Raw genomic sequence first — 22,730 nt, 5'->3', positions numbered from 1 at the left:
TAATGGCAGAGGTAAAAATGGCAGGGGTAAAAATGGCAGACGTAAAGATCATGACATGCTACATCAACAAGGAAGACAGAGCCTTTTCGGTTAATTAAGTATAATACTTGGGATCCAAAGTGTGCTTCAAATTTGAATATTAGAAGTGCGATTTGACATGACTTGTGAAGGCCGTGCATGTAAGTCCAGGAAAAAAATTGAAATACCAGCTCAAGTGTTATCAATTTGGTGCAGAAGATCTACACTATTATTTTAAAATGTTACCCTTTCCATTAGTCAAACATTTTAATTCAAATTTTCTTCTCAGAACCTTTTTTATTCCATCTACTGTATGGATGGAGGGTATTTTGGATTTTTTTGGCATGGGGGTTTAAGACTGACTATTTATACCTCTGTCATTTTTACCTCTGACATTATTACCGCTGTCATTTATACCTCTGCCATAATTTACCTTTGCCATTATTACCTTTGCAATTTTCACCTCTGCCATTTTTACCTCTGCCATTTTTACCTTCGCAATTTAATTCTGCCATTTTTACCTTTGCCATTTTTTACCTCTGCCATTTTTACACTGAGCCGAATTTTCGACGTAAACCCGCGTCATCTTCAGGGATACAATAAAGCTCACAGCCATATATATATATATATATATATATATATTTATGGAGTGTATTTTGCACTTTGATGCATCAGCGCCAAGAGTAATTTTCGCAAATTGGAGAAATAAACCTTCTTGTAACATAATGCCTAACTCTAAAAAAGTGTACACCAGCGGGTTGTACACCAACGGGCAGTTAAAAACTTTAATTTGCTGCACCCATATAGCTGCATCATTAGTTGTCCAGGCTGGATGTAATGGTGACAATACGTCAATTGGAGGTCTTTCTCTGAATGGCAGTTCTTAAAGATTTGGACAGGATATCATTCGTACCAAATTATTCTTTTTCTTTTTTTATTTTCGACTAAATACCATCTTAGCAGCCTACATGTATATTCTACAAATGCAATCACACTCTTCTCAGAGATATGAGTGACCAGTCCTGATGGACTAAGATTTCAATCTTTCAAGAGTGATTTTTACCTTGTTTTGAATAAAAGAGTGCAAATTTTGTGTACTTTCACTCCAAAAAGTAAGAATTCACTCTTGAAAGATTGAAATCTCATTCCATCAGGACTGGTCCCTCTTATCACTCTGAGAGTAGTGTGATTAGGGAACAGATTAGACCCTTTGCATTAAGAGAGTATAGATATGAGATTTGCGTGTTTCTGAATAATGTACCTAGGAATGATGATTGTCTAGATGAAGAGCGCACAACACCCCACTCCGAATATCTCCCAACTAGCATGACCAGCCCAATATGTGATTTGAAAATTATAATCATTTATGATAGAATTATGACTCATTCTAATTTCATTTCATTATCATTATTGATAAAATTTATTCATCTATCTTGGGAGTGTGATTATTGCGATATTCTCTGATTAGATTTAAATCTACAAGAGTGGTTTTAATCGAGGTAGGCGAGTAGATTGGGAGATCCGTTGGGGTTCGCCACCACGCCAAAGGTTGCAGAACTGGTGACCTTATCGTAAACCTCTTGAGGAGAATATCCCTGACCTAGCAGCACTGCGGCAATACCTAGTGGTGTGGAAAATACAATCAATATTGAAAATTAAATGCATATATTCTTAAAATATTTGGCCAAAAATTTCAACCCAAGAACGTTGTGATTTACGGTACACCATGTATTCTTTCGTAGGCATAATGGCGGTCTTGAAAAGGACCACCCACTCTCGACGTTTCTTAAATATTTTACCTAACATTTGGCCAAACATTCAAACACAAGAACGCCGTGATTTCACGGTACACCATGTATTCTTTCGTGGGCATAATGGCGGTCTTGAAAAGGACCACCCACTCTCGACGTTTCTTAAATATTTTACCTAACATTTGGCCAAACATTCAAACACAAGAACGCCGTGATTTCACGGTACACCATGTACTCTTTCGTGGGCAATAATTTTGGTCTTCAAAAGGACCACCCAAACTCGACGCTTTGACAAGTGAGTTCTTGTCGTCTTCCATAAAATGTCGATTTCAAGACAAACACCATACAGGGGTCCCTCGCTTTTCTGTCCATTAAAGCTAATTGATAGTAGTTGCAGTAAAACACTACGTGAGAAAGTCTGTAAAACCAAGGTTAAGTATGAATATATCATCATGTATCTAGATCTGGTAAAGTTACATAAACTGGTGAGATTACAGGTGTTTTCGAGACTCTGCTGCAGGAACTTCTTTTATTTTAAGGATAAATTTTCTAATAGTGTATTGTCCTTAGGACCTTAACATGTAGGTCGATAACATGCAGAATAGCTCCATGACATGTCAACAGTGTGCAGTGCAAATACAAATTGATTATGATTCTATTGGTGGGTGTTTATAACCTGTGCCCCTTGATACAGGTTTACTGTAACAAACACTGTGATATCATTGCCTCGGTACTCAAGAATATCAATTTTGTTAAGCAAGAAATAAAGAGGGGGAATGCCCAGCTTACCGGCTACGTGTGGGCAAGCCATACTAGTTCCACTGTAAGTCGCAACACCGTCATTAGAGTCGTAGGTGAGGCTTGTGATGCTGGAGCCTGGAGCGAACAGATCGACGCATCGCCCGTAATTGGAGTAGCTTGAACGAGCATCGCTGCTTGTGGTTGCACCGACAGTGATCACCTGTAAGGGGAGTGTGTCATGAAGAAGCTCGACGGTAAATTTCACTGGCAAACGTGCTCTGAGCCAATCAGATGCAAGGATTTCAGTAGCTTGTCTAAATACTCAGAGACAATCACCGACTTTTGGTTTCATGGAATATACTTCCCTACTTAGGTAAATGATTGATCAATGCTTCTTATTAAGAGGTCCAAACCACACATCAAAAACTTTGGTGTTAACCGGCGTACACAGATGACCACACCAGTTACTTTACACCGTTGTTAAAGTGACAGTGTTTGTTTAACACCTATAGGTTTTGTATAACAATAATAGGCTATAGGTGTTATACAAAACCATTGGTTGTTACAATTACACTCTTTGGTGTTATGTTCAATCTCTACACTGCAAAACCCCGGTGAAGTTGATCTAACACCAGCCCGGAATCCATTTATGTCCACACCAGAGAAGTATTGAAACAACACCAGTTTGGAATCAAACCGATGCTGTTTTGATAATAGTTGGTATTGTATAAACACCTGTCTGGTGTCAGACCAGAACGAAACTGGTGTTGTTGAACACTTCTCTGGTGTGGACATATATAGATTCCGGGCTGGTGTTCATTCAACACCAGAGCTTTTGCAGTGTAGGGTGTAATTTCAACACCTCAGGTGTGGTCCTCCATTAACAGCAACTGGTGTCAGTTTTAACATCACATTTTTTACAGTGCATTACAATGGGGGAAGTGGACAGTAGCTGGAACAGACATCGTCAGGTTGCCTGCAGTTAGAGCAAAAGTGATCACCTAATGAGAATGCGATAAAGTAATTGTTCCATTGATTGATTGATATTTTCATTTGTATAACATGTATAAGGATTTAGAGGCACACTGATTTCCGGGGGGGGGGGGGGGGGACGTGAACACTGCCAAACACCAATAGCATGATGCATTGCACTGGGAACTTCGTCCTCTCTTCGGAAGTTCCCCCAAGGAAGTTTAATGTAAAGCCTCTAAAGGAACGATCTATCCATCCCAAACCACCTTACGGGGGAGCAGTCACACTCAACCCCCACATGAAAAAAAAACAACGAACAAACCATTGTCATATTAAAAAAAAAACTATGTGGTGGGTGTTTCATAAAGCTGTTCGTAAGATAAGAACGACTGGTGATCCTTTCTTTTGGTAAATGGTATACACCATAGGCGATGGTTTAGCGCGTGAGAAAGGATCACCAGTTGTTCTTAACTTACGAACAGCTTTATGAAACGGCCCCCCTGATTACTCGTGTATAGGACTATCCTAATTGGATAATACCTTGGTCACATTTGATCTACGGCGGCCGTACGGCTAGTCGAAAACAGTCGTCGTTTTATTCATTTTTATTAAAACCACCTATGTTTAGCTGGTACGAAAATGTTAAAACGGCTGTTTTCGACTCGCCGTACGGCCGCCGTAGAACAAAATAATGTGACCATGGTATAAGCAAAATAGTGGACGTGCTGTTTATAATAAACCCCCATTTCAGAAATGATTTGCTGTATAATGGTAATAGTCATTAACTACCATGCTAATAGGTCTCAGCAGCCAGTCAACTTCAAAGTTTTCAAACCGTCTTGGAAATAGTTCAAATAAAAAACGGAAATGGAATTCAAAGCCTTACATCAGGGCTTCCAGCTGGTGATGAAAGGCAGGCATCCATGTTGCTATTACCGGCGGCCGCCACCAAGACAATGCCCGCTTGCTTAGCCCTCTCGGCAGCCTGAAACTCGGTCGGAGAATAGAACCCTCCGTAAGACATCGACGCCACTGTCGGCCTTTCACCATCTGTGACTAACCAGTCCATAGCTTTTGGGGATTTCGCAAGAAAGGAAAAGAAACATTATCAGAATTAGAAACTCACATCGGGACTCCCGGCGGGAGATTGCAAACACGCATCTGCATTGCTGTTTCCGGCTGACGTCACAAGGACCACGCCCATTTCCTTGGCGCCCTTTGCCGCCCTCATCTCTGTAGGTGAATAGAACCCTCCGTATGACATGGACGCTACGGTCGGTCTTTTGCCTTCCGATGCCAGCCAGTCCATTGCTGGGTACGAGAAATAATAATGCATACTATTGACCGATACAGTTTGTAATATAACATTTTTTGACCACCCTTGTTATATTTTCCCGAGGGGAAACAGGAAAAATGCCGTTAAGTTTCCCTCAGAATGATGTGCCTATAGCAGTCAATATAATACAGATATTCAATGAGGGATATTTTTTGACGCGAAGCGCGAAACGTTAAATGAAAATATGTTAATGAGTGAAATTGATGTTAATTCCATTAGGTGGTCGACAAAATGTTGCACTTCTGAATCACAACCTCTAAGTCAGTATTAGGCAGCTTTCGTTGCATCTATTATGACGAGCGATTTGATATTTTAGATGAAAGCTAAAGACTGCCGTATATTCGTTAAGTAATCAGGTAAAATAATTAGTTACCCTCAACCATTAAAGCTTCTTTTCAACTTACTCCAGGCCTTTAGGTACACGTATTCCTATTTTGGCCTACCGTTAGGTCTACTTATTAAATATAATATTCTAAATCTATTATATGGAAAGCCTGTCACGCAATAATTCGTTATCATCTAGAAGATGTATCTACCATGCTCTATAGAGACGTACGGTCGTGTATATACGTCCACAGAGAACAAGACCTCTGAAAGACTGTTGTAAGACCATGAAACTTGCTTGACCTTTTAAAGGGTTTTACACGAAATTTAAAAGATCTCCGAAGTCTTTTACGATTTCTGATGGATCTTTCAGTGGTCTTCATGGTCTCCATGATCTCCAAAGCCTTTTGAAACGGTTCAAAACATTCCTAGCGGTCTTACAGGGAAAAAAAGACCATTGAAAGATCTCTATAAGACTAGTCTAAGCCCAGTAAGACAAGAAGCACCAATTACTTTTTTTAAATAGTTATTTGAGATGTCTTTGTGAGCCATTCCACAGAGATGAAAAATTTCAGTGATCTTGGAGACTGCTGTAAGACCTTCAAAGATCTCCCCTCTCTGTGCATTAACTCTTTATAAGGCCCACATTCCATAGAGGTGACACCTTTGAAGGACCTTTCAAAGACCAAAAATTGGCAAGGTCTTACAGCAGTCTCTAAGATAAGATCACTGAAATTTGTCATCTCTGTGGAATGGCTCAGAAAGACCCCTCGAAGAACTCTGAAAGACTGATGGATATTTCTTGTCTTACTGGTCTTAGACTTGTCCTATAGAGATCTTTTAATGGTCTTTCAGAGATCTTCTATGCAACAAGTGATCTTTCAGATTTCTTTCCATGGACTTTGCCTGGTCTTTCAATTATCTTTTAGTGATCTCTCTTGAGTCTTACAGTGATCTCCCCAAATATCTTAGACTGCCGAAAGATCATGAAAAGACAGTTTTTCTGTAACGGACCGCTGAAAGACAGTTTTGAACCATTTCAAAAAGTTCTGGGACTCACGAGGATCACGGAGACCATTGAAAGATCCATCAAGAATCGTGAAAGACCTCGGAGATCTTTGAAAGTTTGTTCAAAGACCCTTGAAAGATCAAGCAAGTTTTATGGTCTTACAGCAGTCTTTCAGAGGTCTTGCTCTATGTTGAATGGGTTTGTGTAATTCAACGTAAAGTCCCTGTATTATCCTTAGAGAGTGTTCGCATTACGACGCAGAATCAATCCTAGCACGCAGCAAATGAATTGACAAATGACCGTCAAATCACAATGATTTGGCTACTCTGGGCCAAAACTTTGGAACAGTTTACCAGCCCGCTTACAAAACTCTCGTTCTTTGCAATCTTTCTCTTATAAAATGAAACTTTATTTAAATGCAGATCATTGACATGTTGACATGCTTGAACTACCTTCCACTTCTATTGTTAATTAATGCACATGCCTTACCTGTTGCTATGCTAGACAAATGTCAGTCAAGCTCTTTATACATGTACCAATGTTACGTAATTGCGACCAGTTTACTCTTTTATTCAAATGAACTTATCTTCTAATGCCTACTTTTCTTCTCCCTCTTCTCCATCTACTGTATGTTTCTTTTTTACTCTTAACTTTCTTATTTATATGCAATTACATATTTATTTGTATCTGGCGACCCCAACTCAAGCTCTGCTTTTCGGGTTTTCGCCTCCTTCAAAATTGTGTCGAAATATATACTGTATTCGTTACTATGTCAAATATTATTTTGTATCTGTTTGAAGGAAATAAATGTGATTTTCAATTCAATTTCAATTAAAAAAACCTTGGAGGTCTTTGTTAAACATTGGTGAACCGGAACAGCAGTTTCGTAGAACGTTTCGGAGCTGACGTCAAATTGCAAATATGCCATTTGTCCAGAATCACTGCCGAAACTGCTGTTTCATCGATCCACGAACGCCGACAGAGGCTTCGTTGTCATGAAGAGCATTTGACAATAGAAGGATTCTCTACGTTCCGAAAAGCGTCTGCGTAGCGTTGTGAAAACTTCCTTTTACCTGCTACTGAAGAACTGATGAACCCAGAACCATCGCAATCAAGGATTCTGATACCGTAGAGACTGGCCTCGCGTGCAATGCCGTAAGTGTTGCTTCCCACCGTTCCTGCGCAATGGGTTCCATGTCCATTGCAGTCAATCGCATCCTGTAATACAATAAAGACATCCCTTTTAAATGCTATGGTCACATGGCAAAACCGATTCAAACCGACCGATGACATTACTTTATTACAAATGATAATAAAATTCTTATTTCACATAGCGATCTGGATGTAACTTAGGCATAAACTTTCTTACTTTGGTTTCAATTGTGACTAAAAATGAGCGAAAAATATCTCGAGTTTGATTGATTCAATTTGGGGAAACGCAAAGTCGGTTTTTATCATCGAAAAATTCTTCGGGAAAGCCTGCTTAGCTTCGGGCAACTGCCGGGCTAGGGAAACGTGAAGACAACATGACTGCCATAAGAGAATCTCCAGTTGCATTACAGAACGTCCACTGATCATTAAACTCTTTCTACTCTGGATGATTTATATCCAAATGGTGTCAAATCCACTATAAAAATACGCGATAGTTTGCCAACTCACCCCGTTCTCTACATCAACAAAGTCCTTGCTGGGTGTTGCCCGACCTCCAAAGTCCTCGTGGTTCGGGTTTATACCAGTATCAATGATGTACACATGGACTCCACTTCCATATCCTAATGATCACGAAACAAGAACGGAAAAGTTTTACAATAAGTTAGCTTTGCTATCGCTATTCCAAGAGGTATTCGGTGAAACGAAATATAGAATAATCATGGAATAGGCCTATGTTTTACTGCTTTGCTTTCGCTATTCTAAGTCGTGTTTGGTGAATTGGAATATAGAAAAATCCTGAAATCGGCTAAGAATTTACTGCGGCATCCTGAGCACTCCGCGGCGGTCGACGTCCTCATGGTTAGCCTAGATTTTGTAAGAAGCACTTGTACCAAGTCACACCAACGAAATGGACTCCAAACCGATCAAAGCTATTCCGATGGCACACCACCGGCCGGTTTGGAGTCCGTGTGACTGCGACCAAATGGTGCTAACAGCATCATAATTTTATAGCGCCCTCCGTCAGAGGATATAGGAGTACGCGTAAACGGAATTGTCCGAGATGCGCCATGCAATTAAGGCAATGGCTTCAGCCTTTGAGATGGCGTCGCGATGACGTCATTGCTTTAGGCTAATGTGTACAACTGAAATCTTCACACGTACCATTAACATCCATGTCGTTATTCAGCGGTAAGTTCCTTTGATCAATCCTGTCAATCCCCCACGATCCAGCGACAGCATTGGATCGAATAATCTTGTCTTGTTCAATGTAGTCAACACCGGGTAGGGCCATCAACTAAAGAGTCGGGGAAGAACATGAATATATATGTAAATTCAATTCACTTTCATTCCAATTATTTCAGCCATTGTAAAATACAAGATTACATAACAATGCATATTCAAGGACAAGCCCACCCCAATAAAACATTGATTTGCATAAAAAGAGAAAACTCAAACATACACAACACTAAAAATGAAATAAAAAATAAATGTAAAATAAGAAAGTTATGGGACTTTTAAGTTTCGCTTTATTTCACAAAACAGTTATGCACATCATGTTTGGTATACAAATGAGGAGAATGATGATTAATGACGGCATCCACTTCTTCTGTATTTTGTTATATGAATTATGAAATATTATAATTTCTCCTCATCGTCAAGTCAAAAAAACGATTAATTCCTCCCTTCACATGTGGAATTAGCATGGTTCAGTCAACTTGGTCCTGTAAGAACATCATCGACTGTCTTTTTGCCTGTCACTTAGTTGTGCATATCACTGTTTTGTGAAAAATAAGCGAACAATAAGTTTCTTATTTTACATCCGATTTTGATGAATTTTTCAGCGTTATGCAAGTTTGATTTCCTTTACTTATTCGAATCAACAGTTTTCTAGGGTGGACTTGACCCGCACAGCAAAACTTGTGTACAGTGGTGGACCGTGACACGGAGGAGACAAAGCATTGGAGGGGCACTGTGTTGTTTGTGAACGATGCTGTGCCCCTCCAATGCTTTGTCTCCTCCGGGTCACGGTCCGCCACTGCTTGTTTAGTTAGCCGTGTAGGACCACATCAGTCATTTTACATCGGTGCTAATCTTACATTTAGTTCAACACCTGACCATGTTATTAAGACAAAGAGGTATAATATAACAGCTGATTGACAAAGAGGAATGTGTCAGTATTCGTATACTATGAGTTAACGTATAAGAGGACATAGGTCCTGCATTTTCTTTGGTTAGCAATTTTGAGGAACTTAAGGAATTATGTAATTGAACAAAATTAATTTTTTAATTGATTTTCAAATGGATTCATGCATGAGCAGATTTGTGGGAAAAATACAAGTACTTGTATGCGGTAACTGCAAACCTATATAAATGTACATAAATTTGCGATTTCAAATACACGTTTATGCATACATTATTTTTTTTCACCTTTCGTAACACATTAAACATTCTGATATACGCATAGTGCATCTCACATTCATATTGAAACCGTACACACACACGCACATCCCATCCACACAAAATTTTGTATAGTGTCAATTGGGGACTTATCTTTTACCGCTTAAATGAGGGACGCGTTTTTGCGATGTTATACGCTCGATTAAGAAATAGTAAAAATACACAACTATGATAAACGCAAAGAGAGAGAGAGAGAGAAAGGGGGAAGGGGGGGGGCTGAGAGTTAACATGAAAAAATGTAATAAATTAAATGATGACAAATTTTCATCTTACCAGTTGTAATGCACGACTGCCATCCGTAACCTTGGCAACGAACCCAGTCAGGAGATTGCTGTAGCGGAGTCGAATGGATGCCCGGATACCTTCTGATTGACTGTCGGTTAGAAACCGGTTAATAACCGGTTCTATGTCGATCCCATCCTGGTTAGGTTTTTTCATGAAGAAAAAAAGTTTAGAATAGACATGTTTTTATACTTTCAACATAGTTCTATTGTGTATGCCTAGCTCATCTTTTGATTATGCATTAATAGTTTATGCTTAGTTTATGTATACTTAGAGTTGTTTATCAATTATTCTTTCTTATGTAACACTATATTGTTGCCAGTGTGAATATCATTTCACAGAGTGGAAACAAACAAACAACTGCAGCACTTTACAAGTATCTAAGATTCTTCGTTTTGTTTGAAAACACACATTGGCTTATCTCCATCATACTTATCCAACCATACTGAACGATTATCCATCCCGTAACCTTCGATCGAGCGAAAATAGCATTGCTTCCCAAAACTCACACATACTCTAATGGAGGCAGATCATTTGCTGCAGATAGATCGACCAACCGTCCGGAACAAACAACCTCTAAACATCAGAAAGGTATCCACTTACAAGTCTTTACTTGTAATCCATCTTTTTCGTAATTCTTACATAGTTGTAATCTAGTATTCGTAATTATTTCATTGGGAACCAACTTACAAGGTTCATTGCATAATCAAACAATACATAGGCTTATTATAGGGACATTCTTTCTTATAATGTATTTTTCCTATTTGTAGACAAACGAAACTATATGAATAATGTATTATTCTTTTAATTGTTTTTTTTTTCAGGGCAAAATATCTACATGTATGTTTACTAAGGTTTTGACAACTGTAATACTTTTCGACCTGTTAGGATGCAATACTCGGCAAATCACAAATGCACTATTAACATTGTGAGTTAATGATTGATGCCAATGTATGTATATTAACGTTGAATTGTGTGATAAAATGAGAGACAAAAATCACTGAAGTTGTGCGTAGATTTACGAACAGCTTTTATAAAGATCGACATGTATTTTATTGCGTTTTGGTGGCATTGGTTCATTTTTACTTTAATAGTGAATGAGTTCACAAATGGCACTTCATAAGAATATAGGTTGACTAAACCATGGCTAGGAGAACATCACACGTGGTGTTCCATTAATTATTAAAAACTACACATCATAAACTTTTGTGTAACATTTTATGTAATAGCGATTTTTTTTTTTGGGGGGGGGGGTGTATGGTCATTTGTGATGCAATTTGCACTCCATAACTATATGGCGCTCTACAATCATGAACGATTGTAATCATTACTAACTCTGCATCATGAACCTGTGTGTGTTATTTCATAAGCGATTTTCTTTTTGATCTTTTTGTTCAATAAATGATTTCATAATTGACAATTGTAACAGCGAACTCCGCCCTAGATAGGCTTTAGAAGGTCCATTTGTTTAAGGAATGGCTAATGATGATAACTTTGTTTTGCTAACAGCTGAGTTTAACTAAGGGTGATAATAATATAATTGATATAAGTGGTATATTAACTATTAAGAGACGAAAACCTACACGTTTCGCATTATTGCAGTCATATGGTAAGCGTTCTTTTCTCCCACCAACGATAAGGAATAACGACCCTGGGAACTTTTTTTAATATGAAGGGTACTGGCTTGAAAGAAGAAGAAGAAAAAAAAGTTTTTGAAATTGAATAAAGCAGATTTTTGTTAGTATTCCCACTTTTTAGCATACCTACCCGATTTCCACGGGGTGCAGCTGCTTAAGGTGAATTACACAAGCAGCACTCCCATGTAAAGGGGGTGAGGCCGGGGCGGTGCGTCAACGGTTCCGTGACAATTGCTCCGCCGACAACTGATTCGATTGTACGATAATTGCTGTGTGTCAATTTCACCGCCGACATTTATTCCACTGACCATTGCTCCGTTGACATTTATTCCGCAAAATGTGACACAATTGCTCCGCCGACGTTTGCTCCGCAAACATTTGCTCCGATGATATTTGCTCCGTATAAAATGCGACAAATGCTCCGCAGACTGATGCAATTTGGAGGTGGGAACATCTTTGTTATTTATTAAGGCCTGTTTTTATTCTTATTTATTCATTTGTAGTTTTATGGAAACTGTCAATAGGTATATCATTATTATTACAATACAGTAAACAATACACAGAAAAGACGAAGGGCTATAAAAAAAATTTTGTCAGTAACATAATATAACTGCACAGTAGATTTACATAATACTAGACGAATTCGAATGCAATAACCCATTGATTTTTTTTCTAACCCAACTAAACAAACAAAATTAATTTTTCCAATCTAAACAATGAAAAGTTACAATTTGGTTTGGATTCAATGTAATTTCAAAGACAAACACAGATAAATTAATATGTTGTTTAAAAATTTATACACCCCCGTTTATATGTATTTTACATGTTAAACAACCATGCTTGATTTATTGATTTATTAATTTATCACATGAAATTCATGTACACTGTAAAAAATGAAGTGCTAATTCAGCTCTTAAAGAGCGTGTATAGTGACTGTACTTCGGAGTGCTGATTTTTCTCGTTCAAATTTGAACTAGACAAATCAGCACTCCGAAGTGCTGTCACTATACACGCTCTTTAAGAGCTGAATTAGCACTTCATTTTTAAAGTGTATCCTCCTTTATCTCTGAATATGCTTGCTCATCTTTGTGTAATTTAAACATTATTATATATACGTTTCGAAACATTTTGTAACTGTTATATCCATCGATTTTCAAGGAAACAGCACATCGAAAATGTCCGCTTTGTCAAAGCCACTCACAATTATGTTTTAGACCCTATTACAACAAAAAGAAAGAACTAGAAGACTGCTATAAAAAACAATTATTCATCCTCATCTCGAATATTGCACAATCAATCGGATGAAACAATTGCCCACATAAAACAATATCCGATACATCCTCGAAAAAGCTTCAAATAAAAACAGAGTATTAATAACTATTCACTGTTTCGATCGATTCCCCCCCCCCGACTTTTTAAGATGTAAAGATGAATGAAAACCGGTTTATTAAGATATTTAGATCAATAAAATGACATCATATCCCCTGACGTTTTAAGCCAAAGAAAAGATAGAACAAATTCTGTAACAAATCATCCTTTCATCGGGGGAGGGGGTGATCCTGGGGACAGGGTTCAACGCTCCCACTTTCTGAAGCATTAAAATGCATCCCTAATTTCTACCCAAGAAAAATACCCTCCTTCAAACATGTTCAGTGCCCCTTTCCATCTTAGAAGGATCCGTTTTATGAGTTAACAAGTGCCCCCTTTCTTTTAATAAGTGCCCATTCTCGTATGAGATAAGCTGCCCTTCTTATCTCGCCCTTTTCATGTCCGATCGGCACCCGTCCCGGTTTCCTTTGTAGCGTTCTGTTTTTTTCTGAAAGGGCATCTATCCGTTGGAGCGATTGTGGCATTATGTTGAGCAAAATGTCGGCGGAGCACAGTTTGTCGCATTTTGCAGAGCAAATGTCCGCGGAGCAAAAGTCAGTGGAGTAAATATCGGCGGAGCCAAAAAAAAAAATGTTCCAGATCCAAAGCCCACTGGTCATGTCTGTTGATCCTTTATTGTATTTTACGGAGGAAATATCGTCGGAGCAAATGTCGGTGGAGCAAAAACCGCATTTTGAGCAGCAAATATAATGTCGGCGGAGCAATTATTGTCGTATTATGTGGAGCAAAATGCCGGCCGCGACAGTCCACGGAGAAAATGTCTGCGGAGTAATTTTTGTGGCATTATGTTGAGCAAAAATGTCGGCGGAGCACTTGTCGAATTTCCAAAGCAAATGTCCCTGGAGCAAATGTCCGCGCGGAGCAAAAGTCGGCGGAGTAAATGTCGGTGGAGCAAATATCAGCGGAGCAATTATCTGCGGAGCAGTTTTCGCATTTAGCATAACCAAGGAGGTTTCAAATGAGATGGAGTAACAGCAAATAAAATCTATTTGAACAAGATTAAAAGCCGCCAGCAGAAAGTATGTCAGGCATGCACTTTGCTCAACATCTCGTGCAATTGTGTAGACAAAATTAATGATTTCCGCATGATCCTGCAGCTACAGGTCATATATAAAGGGAAACATGCAATTGTGATGATAATTTCCTCGACTGGGCATGTGCGGGCACTCATCTGGCATATACAATAATGAATAGCAATATTCCATCGACCACATTTGAAATTTTCATTTGCCGCAAACGATCGGAAAAGTGTTAAAATCTGGTTTCAGCGAAGGTCAAATACTTACTTTTTCCACTAATTAAAGGTAAATTGATATAATCTGGGCAAATATCTTAGCGTAATAGTGCTTGGTTATTGATGTCTTGTCATGCGTACAAATTTCAGTTTGTTTATTAATATAAAAGATGGAAAATTGATCCAAATGGATATTCGTAAAATTTCACTCGTCGGATTTCTTCACTGAAACTGGCGGCTTCGAAGGCTAACATCAAAAAGGTCTTAACCTTCGTTCTTTCTTTGTGCTTCTTTAGAAATGAACAGCTGCTTGAATAAATTTGTTGCCTGTTGGAACTCCAGTCATAGAAACTTCTTGGCGTAACAATTATCTGGTCACCGTTTCAATGCCCCCTCTGCAACCCCGCCTCCCAGGGCCATGCAGAAATGGTACCCATTTTGATATATTTAGTCAACCAACCTAGGTGTAATATTATTACGCCAAGATTTGCTGATATTCATTGAAATGAAAAATTTTGCAAAAGAGAACATTACATTTATCTTAAATGCCAATTTAAAGTTTATTTGAAAAGTGCCTTATTGTTAAGTGCGACTATTTACAGAGTGTAATTGCTTCAAAAGTTTGCCTCTTATTATTCCGTTCCCTAAATCGGTTCTTAGTACTACTATGTGATATAAACACAAAGCCCGTATTCTGATAGCAGGTTTAACCTAAACTCAGGTTTAAAGTTGTGGTTAAAGTATGGATAGCAGATTGTTACATACATCACTAACAGTAGAGATATCATTCTTCAGCTCACTTGGCTCTCAAATCATTCATAATTGTCTAGGAAGTATAAATAAATGATAGTCTTCACCATCGATAAAACAGTAAAGAATACAGTAAACACAAGAAACATACAACTTTATAAAAAAAAAATGATACTTTTGGCTTCCCCTACTTAAACTACAACTGTAAACCTGAGTTTAAGTTAAAACTGACTTCAGGATACGGGCCAAAATATTTATGAGTGACTACTATAAACAGCTATTTCTTTCTTTGTTCATGTAACATTACAAAAAAAGCAACATTCAATGGTGCTCGTAAATAAATGCATCACAATTTAGTGTATGCATAATAATTCCATCCAGGAAATTCCGGACAATTGTTGCAAAATTCGCATTTATGTTTGCCGGACACTGATCTTTACGACCATTCATCTTTTAATTTCAACGTCCTTCATTCTTGCATTTTCTTCAAGTCACACTTTACTTGTTGTTATTTTGTTTGTATGTTTACGCTATGTTAGTGCAGTCGTTGATTGCATTAATGGTTCAATTCCTTCTTACAAGCTTTTCGTCTTTGCTTTTTTTCTATTTCCACCATTCATTCAATTAAGTCTTCTACCTTCGATTTACTATTTTAAATGGTAATTCTAATTGTTATGTTTTGAGTGATATTTGATTCTTCCAATGAATCTTTTGTTTACTTCTTAATAATCGATTTAATAAAAATAATAATGGTGGCTACCTATACATCGTAAAGGCCAACCGTTCAGTGCTCATGGCACCTTAAGAAAAAAAAGGAATATACAAAAAAGCGATAGGCATTATTTAAATGAAATAGAAAAAGAAAAATAATAGAAATTTGAATTCTGATGAATAAAACACACTGGTTTTGGATATTGGAAAATTGAACATAAAAAGGAATTGAATACATGAACTCCTGAAGACGGACAGTCAACCTGCCCGAAACGTCGAGTCTCTCTACTGCTTCTACTTATCATCTCTACTCGCCGACTCAGGCCAGCATCTCCTCATCAGCTGTACTACTCAAGCTGTTTTCAACTCATCAATCTCTTCTGGCTTACAGTCCTTTTCAGGACTACATTCAAGAAAGATTACTCTCAAATCTCAACTTTCTCGTCTATTCATTTCTTTTCTTCTATCCACTGTTTCTATAACCCTCCACATGGTGTACCGTAAACCACATCAGCGATTGTACATGCCACCATGCAAACCTTTAAACAAAATATGAATTCGAATATTTCAATTCTGACGTGCGATCTTCATTAAACATGCCCTTATGGATACCCTGCCACACCAACGAAAACGATCCCTGACCGATCAACACTCAATGGATACGCGCCAATAAACTATCTCTTAATTTAAACAAAACCAAATATATGATATTTAGTAATTCTATTGAATCTTTACCTTCTGACATTATCTTTGATGATACACCTTTACAATGTGTTTCCCAAATTAAATTTTTAGGAATTATAGTTGATAATAAACTTTCTTGGAAACCCCACGTTCTTCATGTGAGCAAAATATTATCTCGTAATATCGGTATAATTAATAAGTTAAAACACTATTTTCCTCCGGTCACATTACTCATGTTATATTCCTCCTTAATTTTACCGTACCTTAATTATGGAATATTAGCATGGGGAAATACCCATAATTCTTTATTGGACAAAATATTAATTTTACAAAAGAAAACACTCCGAATTATATGTAATGCACCAGTTCGTTCTCATACAGATCAATTGTTCCTGGAACATAAAATCATGAAAATAAAAAATTTATATTTATTTCAATTAGGTCAATTCATGTATAGATACAAAAATAATTCGTTGCCACGCATATTTGACTCTATGTTTCACCAAAACCAATCCCTCCATAACTATCCCACCAGGCAGTCAAATGAATATCACTTGCCCCTCCTCAGAACGCATCTAGCACAAAATACTTATTTATATACAGGTCCAAGATTTTGGAACTCCCTTGGCGATGAGATTAAAGATGCCCGTTCTTTACTGTCCTTTAAAAACAAATTAAAATTTATGCTCCTTATTTCCTAATGAATTAAATTCACTGTTTAAACTAAAATTTTGTATCATTTTTTGCTAATCTATGTTTATACAGAACATAAAGCCTTATTATTATTTTTTTTTTATTTTTTTTCCAGTTAGACATAAAATTTGAAATATAAAAGTTATAGCTTGTCTATACATTATATTGTACCTTTTATATTGTATGTGTGTGTGTATGTGTGCGTGTGTAATAGTGTATTTGTATATGTGTGTATGTATGTGTATATATGTATATATATATGTGTGTGTGTGTGCGTGTATTGATGTGTATGTATGTGTAGACATAATATAATTATATGCAGCAAATTAGCTTTGCATCCCTCTCCCTATGTCTATTTTCTTTCTATGTTCTAGGCAGTTGTTATCGTACTATTGTCCACCTCATGTTCATGTGTTGTGTTGTTTCGTGTTATTTACTATTATTACTTGCCTTTTCGTTATCTTCATGTATTACTTTACGTATATTTCTATATTCCTTTTATCTATTTTTTGAGGGGTCCACATTATACAAGCTTTGCTTTTCAGTGGACCCCTCCATTCTTCTTATGATATATTCTTCTTATGATATATAATTGCATTGATTCAATTATATCTAATATTGATTATATTGATTTAATTTGACATGTATGTTAATTTATATTTAGATTACTTTCAAATATGTATTTTTTCTTCCAATATTGAATTTTGTTCATGCTATTGTTTATTTAAATTGAATCAATCTATCTTGTACTTATTTGTATCATTTTGAAGAATGAAAATAAATTTGAATTGAATTATATTGTTTCGAATGACATATCACCGGCCGGTTATAGGGATCGGTTAGTGGGTGTGACCGTAACAGGCGACAATTACTCAACCTTTAAGACGACGATGAATTGGCCATCAACCCCGTCCTTTTCAGCTTTGTAATACTGCGTTGCCATGGTAACACCAATGGTCACAGCGAAGAATATCAACGTGATGGTCTTCATGACGATAGAACGCAGCAGGACCCTTAAGATATGATAATTTCTGTCAGGGAAAAGAGAAATGGTTTGAAATAAAAACTGAGAAATTCGATGGACACGATTTACAAGTTTAGTGATGGAAAGATTAATAAAATGACAATCTTTTCGCAGTCGTCTAAATTTATTAGTCCCCGTATTAAACTTTTTACACAATTTTTCATTGCGATGTAAAAAAAAGAAGATTGATATGATGAATATAAAAATATTAGTGATAGCATGGCGGATAAATGAAGAGATACACCATTTATTTTAACAGTTAGTGAACCAAGAAGAATATTAATAGAAATTCACATATGTATATAACTATTCTCAAATATATAGGTTTCCTTGAATTTGAAAATTATGAAACCATTAATCAAGCGTACTATTGTGGACAGTGTTTATTGATTGTACACGCGGAGGTAAACCCACTCACAAGCATTTTCTTTTTCAAATGTAGTTCTAAATGTCTTACAAAGTAATCTAATGACGCAGTTGTAGTTTTCTTACCTCCTTCTATACAACTGTGCACGGGAATACGTCCAGCTTGCCAAAGACAAAATACCTACGCAAGTATAATCATGAGAAGTGCTTGTCACGATTTTGCCCCGTAAATTGTGAAACAGGTGTAATTAGTTCACACCGAAATGATTACTAAGTTTACAATCTAAAGGTCAATTGCTGGCAAAGAGAAATAATGGTTTATCTAAAGATTACATCTGATTACGATTGTTTGGGTGTTTTTTTGCAATGTATCTGGTACGAAGGGTCAGTCAGCGATGGCAGTGAACAACAACGAGTGTTCCCCCTTCCCATTAATTATGCTACGAAAATGACCACAGGCCTATTCACTTCTGGTATTGCATGCCCTTTCCTATTTCATGTTCAGCCACGGGCTTATGGATGTAGCCTAATAGCGGGTGCGTTTAGATTTCATGTTTTTAAATCTGGATAAAACAAATAATGCACATGTTTAAATTCGTGATGCTAGGGGTGATACAGTCATCTCCGGTATTTGCAATACCATGTAAAGGCACTAGGCAAAAGCGCCCCGTTCTCGGTGCAACGTTGCGAATGAAGTTGAGCACGCGTATCACCATTTAACGCACTTATATATAATTTTGTATAAAGGTACCCATACGTAGCTATTTAATTCACTAATCAGATATTTTTCGATGTAAACTTTTTTAAACGTTGCCCTTTAGTCTTTGACATGAATATTAAACATAGCATAATCCATTTCATCCATCCTTATTCTTTCAAAAGATTCTCTTTCTGTACAAACTATAATTATGAGCCTGTTCTATATTGGTATCTAAAGCAGCCAAACATCCTGCCACTTTATTAGCAAAGTGTATTCGGCTTTTTTACTTCTTTTAATTTATAAAGTTGATCAGATAACCAGTCTTGATGCCGAAATCAGAAAAGCAGCCGACAGCGCCCTCTCCCCAAGTAGCCTTCAAACCAATCCGCAAGACGAAAAGCAATTGCAAACAGGAAGTATCGTTCCCGACGGTGGTCCACCGACATCAAAACCAGGCGAAAAGACGACGAATGAAGACAGTACTACCTCACGACATCTTGATCAGGGGTGGGCATGGGTTGTCATGGCGGCGGCCATGATGACTCATATCTTGACCTTCGGTTTGACCTACGCCATGGTCGGGATATTCCATGTTGAATTGCTCGAGGAGTTTGAGAGAGGTGATTCCGATACAGCATGGACAGGAAGCATCCTTCTTGGAACGATGTTATGCTCAGGTAAAACATTCAATATCGTCCAACTTTAACTACATGGTAACAGTTGTTTATCTTGGAAATTTGCGTCAATTCAAATAATACCTTGTTGATATTATAGGACAAAAAAAAAGTTCAATGACATTCGCTCCGCTGCAAAGTCGACACACTAACGGAATGACCAAATTAAACCCTGGAATTGTACCCTATCATAAACCTGACCCTAAAGCCCGGATCAATTGTCGCCGGAGCAAACTTCATGTCACCGAAAACAGACGTTGTACGACGAAGAAAGAAAAAATAGAATAAAATGAAAATTATGCACATAGTCTAGACGAATAGAAAACGTTGGCTATTCTATCTGCATGTTTAGATTTATCTGTTTGCCGAATAACAGTCACACCAATCAAATTGAAACCAGATCGATCAAATCTATTAGGTTATTTCGAATGGCATATCATCGATTGGTTAGGATCCATGTTGGTTGATGTTACTGTGGTATAATATACCTTTCTTGTCAGGTCCCATCACCAGTGTCTTGGTTGGTCGGTTTGGTGCCCAGGTTATTGCAATCGTCGGTGGTTTGCTGTCATCAGCTGGACTCTGCCTTAGTGCCGCAGCGCCCTCTCTGGACTATCTGTTCTTTACATATGGTGCTCTGACAGGTTCGTTTCGCCATGATATTACTTTAGGCTTCAGAGGAGTTTAAACATGAATAATTGAGAAATAAAGAAAGGGGAAACTAAAGAATATAATATCCGAGGAATAAACAAAGGAAATTAGAATAGATGGCCTGTTTTGATAGTAATGTTCCTGCTTTTTCGAAACTTCGGTAAATCTCTCCGCATTTTCACGTGAGTGAATCCTTTGTTATTGATGTATAGAAGTCTATATTACGTCAAGTATGTTTTTCATAATTTTTTTTTCTTCTCAGGTTTTGGATTCGGTCTCTGTTATCTACCCTGTATCGTCATGGTAGGTCGATTCTTCGAGAAGCGTCGATCTATTGCTACAGGGTTCGTGGTCGCTGGTTCAGGTATGGGCACATTCATGTTCGCTCCAATCGTTCAGATCATTGTTGAAGAGGTTGGCTGGAGACACGCCTTTCTCATCCTGGGTGCCCTAGAACTTATTCTATGTCTTTGTGGCGCTACATACATCCCCAAGCTTATCCCAGAACGTCCATCCCCTGAAGATTACCAGAAGCATCTCAGAGACCTTGAGAGACAGGAACTAGAGATGAGTTTGATGGAAGGGGACCACACTGAGCTGGACTCTATTTTCTCGTTGAGCAGCTACCTTCCTGTTGGGAGCGTGAGTCAAGGTGTGAGTCGAAATGTCAGCAAGAACGTATCTGTGACATCACTGTCGGGTCCATCGAAACCATCAGCCGATTCCTCAGGAGAAAACAAGGAATCTGATACACTGAATATTCTAAGAGCGGGAACAGTCACCCCGTTGGGTATCGCGGAGGACGCACGCACTTTGTCAAGCATAATACCTTACACGGCAGCAATGGATATCTACTCTAATAGAATACCGTCAGCATCTACCATTGTAGTAGTGCCAGAGACCATTCAGTCAGACAGACGTTGTGGGCGCTGTTTATCACCATTTTACAAAGTCTTGAGGCTACTCGATAACCGTTTCCTGGTGGTGTTCGCCATCTCCAACTTCATCCTCTGTATAGGTTACCAGTTACCATACGTCTACTTTAAAGCGTACGCAATCCGGATTGGTGTCGGCGAGGACGAGTGGTCCTTCATTCTGTCCGTCATGGGGATCATGGATACTCTCGGAAGGATCCTCGTTGGCTTCGTGTTTGATCGCATCATCGGAAAACATCGGAGGATGTTCGGTTACGTATCGAGCTGCACACTAGCAGGCACCCTCCTGCTCTTGGTGCCATTGGCTTCAGGATACCTTAGCCTTGCTGTTCTTGCTTCTCTATTTGCACTGATTGCCGGTTCCACTGATTCATTGACTCCTGCCCTGCTTGTAGCCTTTGTAGGTTTAGACACTCTTGGATATTCCTTCGGGTTCGTCATCGAGATGCAGGGGCTGGGATTCCTTCTAGGACCACCGATGGCAGGTAATGATAAATGAAAAAAAATCTAAATTGAAATTCACATCGCTCTTTAGACACGTCAAGTAGAAAATCTCGATGATGCTAAGCCAAATTATGTTTATCTGTCATATTTTTTAATCATAACGCAAATATCCGTCAACACAGTAATTAGCATACATTCAAGGCAAACTGTTACAAGGAGAGTTACTTTGGGAAAATAATCTTCTTTATCCAGGAATATTTCAAATAAAACTTCCTTACCATCTTTTGCCCTTGTGTCTATAAGACGTGGAGCTTTTGTGAAATTTGTAAATCAGTGCCCCAGTTTGTACAATTAAAACCATTTTTATTCACTCCATCACTGCTTACCCTTCGATACAAAAAATGGACATAGCACGTGCTCGTTTGAGTCCACCAGATTAACTCAAATCTACTCCAATAGGTCAAGTGCGCATGTGATGATATGACCCAATAAGCCGTTAATTTTATGACGGGGTACTTTTCCTGTACCTTCAACGTCTTGAGCTCTGCACATTAAACAAAAATATCGACGTTGTTACCAATTATACCAAAACTTAAAAATCCTAACAAGCGCCCTCTACGGCTTTGTCATGGACTATGCTGTCGTCTTCTATGCTGGGGGATCTGCTTTTGTACTTGCTGGAATCATCATGGTGCTCGAACCGGTGCTTGGTGGACAATTCCGATGCCGATCAAGACCTTAATTTGCTTTAATTTAAGTATTGCCATTCTTGGTTTTAAGTTAGATACCTATATAT

The 22,730-nt window shown here is 38.0% G+C and overlaps 2 protein-coding genes across 3 annotated transcripts; one reads left to right on the top strand and one right to left on the bottom strand.

Moving 5' to 3' along the window:
- Positions 1-795: 795 nt before the first annotated feature.
- Positions 796-18,736, bottom strand: LOC121422137 (aqualysin-1-like). 2 transcript variants are annotated; one of them, XM_041617027.1, is made up of 9 exons: positions 18,657-18,736; positions 18,018-18,171; positions 10,034-10,180; positions 8,465-8,597; positions 7,811-7,923; positions 7,225-7,369; positions 4,609-4,793; positions 2,559-2,730; positions 796-1,639 (listed from the first exon to the last, which is right to left on the bottom strand). In XM_041617027.1, exons 2-9 carry the CDS (start codon positions 18,129-18,131, stop codon positions 1,509-1,511), a joined length of 1,140 nt encoding a protein of 379 aa, XP_041472961.1. In that variant the 5' UTR covers positions 18,132-18,171; positions 18,657-18,736; the 3' UTR covers positions 796-1,508. The 2 variants fall into 2 exon arrangements, with proteins under 2 accessions (XP_041472961.1, XP_041472962.1); XM_041617028.1 differs by lacking the exon at positions 4,609-4,793 and adding an exon at positions 4,369-4,553 and having other exon boundaries at positions 18,622-18,706.
- LOC121422015 (monocarboxylate transporter 12-like) lies at positions 18,728-21,989 on the top strand. The gene is made up of 4 exons (XM_041616818.1): positions 18,728-18,756; positions 19,471-19,907; positions 20,405-20,548; positions 20,818-21,989. The coding sequence occupies exons 1-4, from the start codon at positions 18,728-18,730 to the stop codon at positions 21,987-21,989; spliced, it is 1,782 nt and encodes a 593-aa protein (XP_041472752.1).
- Positions 21,990-22,730: the final 741 nt, after the last annotated feature.

The sequence above is a fragment of the Lytechinus variegatus genome, chromosome 9 (genome assembly GCF_018143015.1).
Source record: "Lytechinus variegatus isolate NC3 chromosome 9, Lvar_3.0, whole genome shotgun sequence".
Taxonomy (NCBI): domain Eukaryota; kingdom Metazoa; phylum Echinodermata; class Echinoidea; order Temnopleuroida; family Toxopneustidae; genus Lytechinus; species Lytechinus variegatus.
Note: the sequence above shows the minus strand (reverse complement) of the source record. Positions and strands in the feature narration are given on the sequence as shown.

What these genes read in the sequence shown, in the direction of transcription:
- LOC121422015 (XM_041616818.1), top strand. Translation starts at nt 18,728, where the DNA reads ATGAGAAGTGCTTGTCACGATTTTGCCCC. An exon ending in GCTTGTCACGATTTTGCCCC is followed by an intron (nt 18,757 to 19,470) that starts GTAAATTGTGAA and finishes TATCTAAAGCAG; the next exon opens with CCAAACATCCTGCCACTTTA. An exon ending in TGGAACGATGTTATGCTCAG is followed by an intron (nt 19,908 to 20,404) that starts GTAAAACATTCA and finishes CTTTCTTGTCAG; the next exon opens with GTCCCATCACCAGTGTCTTG.
- LOC121422137 (XM_041617027.1), bottom strand. Translation starts at nt 18,131, where the DNA reads ATGAAGACCATCACGTTGATATTCTTCGCTGTGACCATTGGTGTTACC. An exon ending in GCAGTCGTGCATTACAACTG is followed by an intron (nt 8,598 to 10,033) that starts GTAAGATGAAAA and finishes CCGACTCTTTAG; the next exon opens with TTGATGGCCCTACCCGGTGT. An exon ending in GGCTTGCCCACACGTAGCCG is followed by an intron (nt 1,640 to 2,558) that starts GTAAGCTGGGCA and finishes CCACACCACTAG; the next exon opens with GTATTGCCGCAGTGCTGCTA.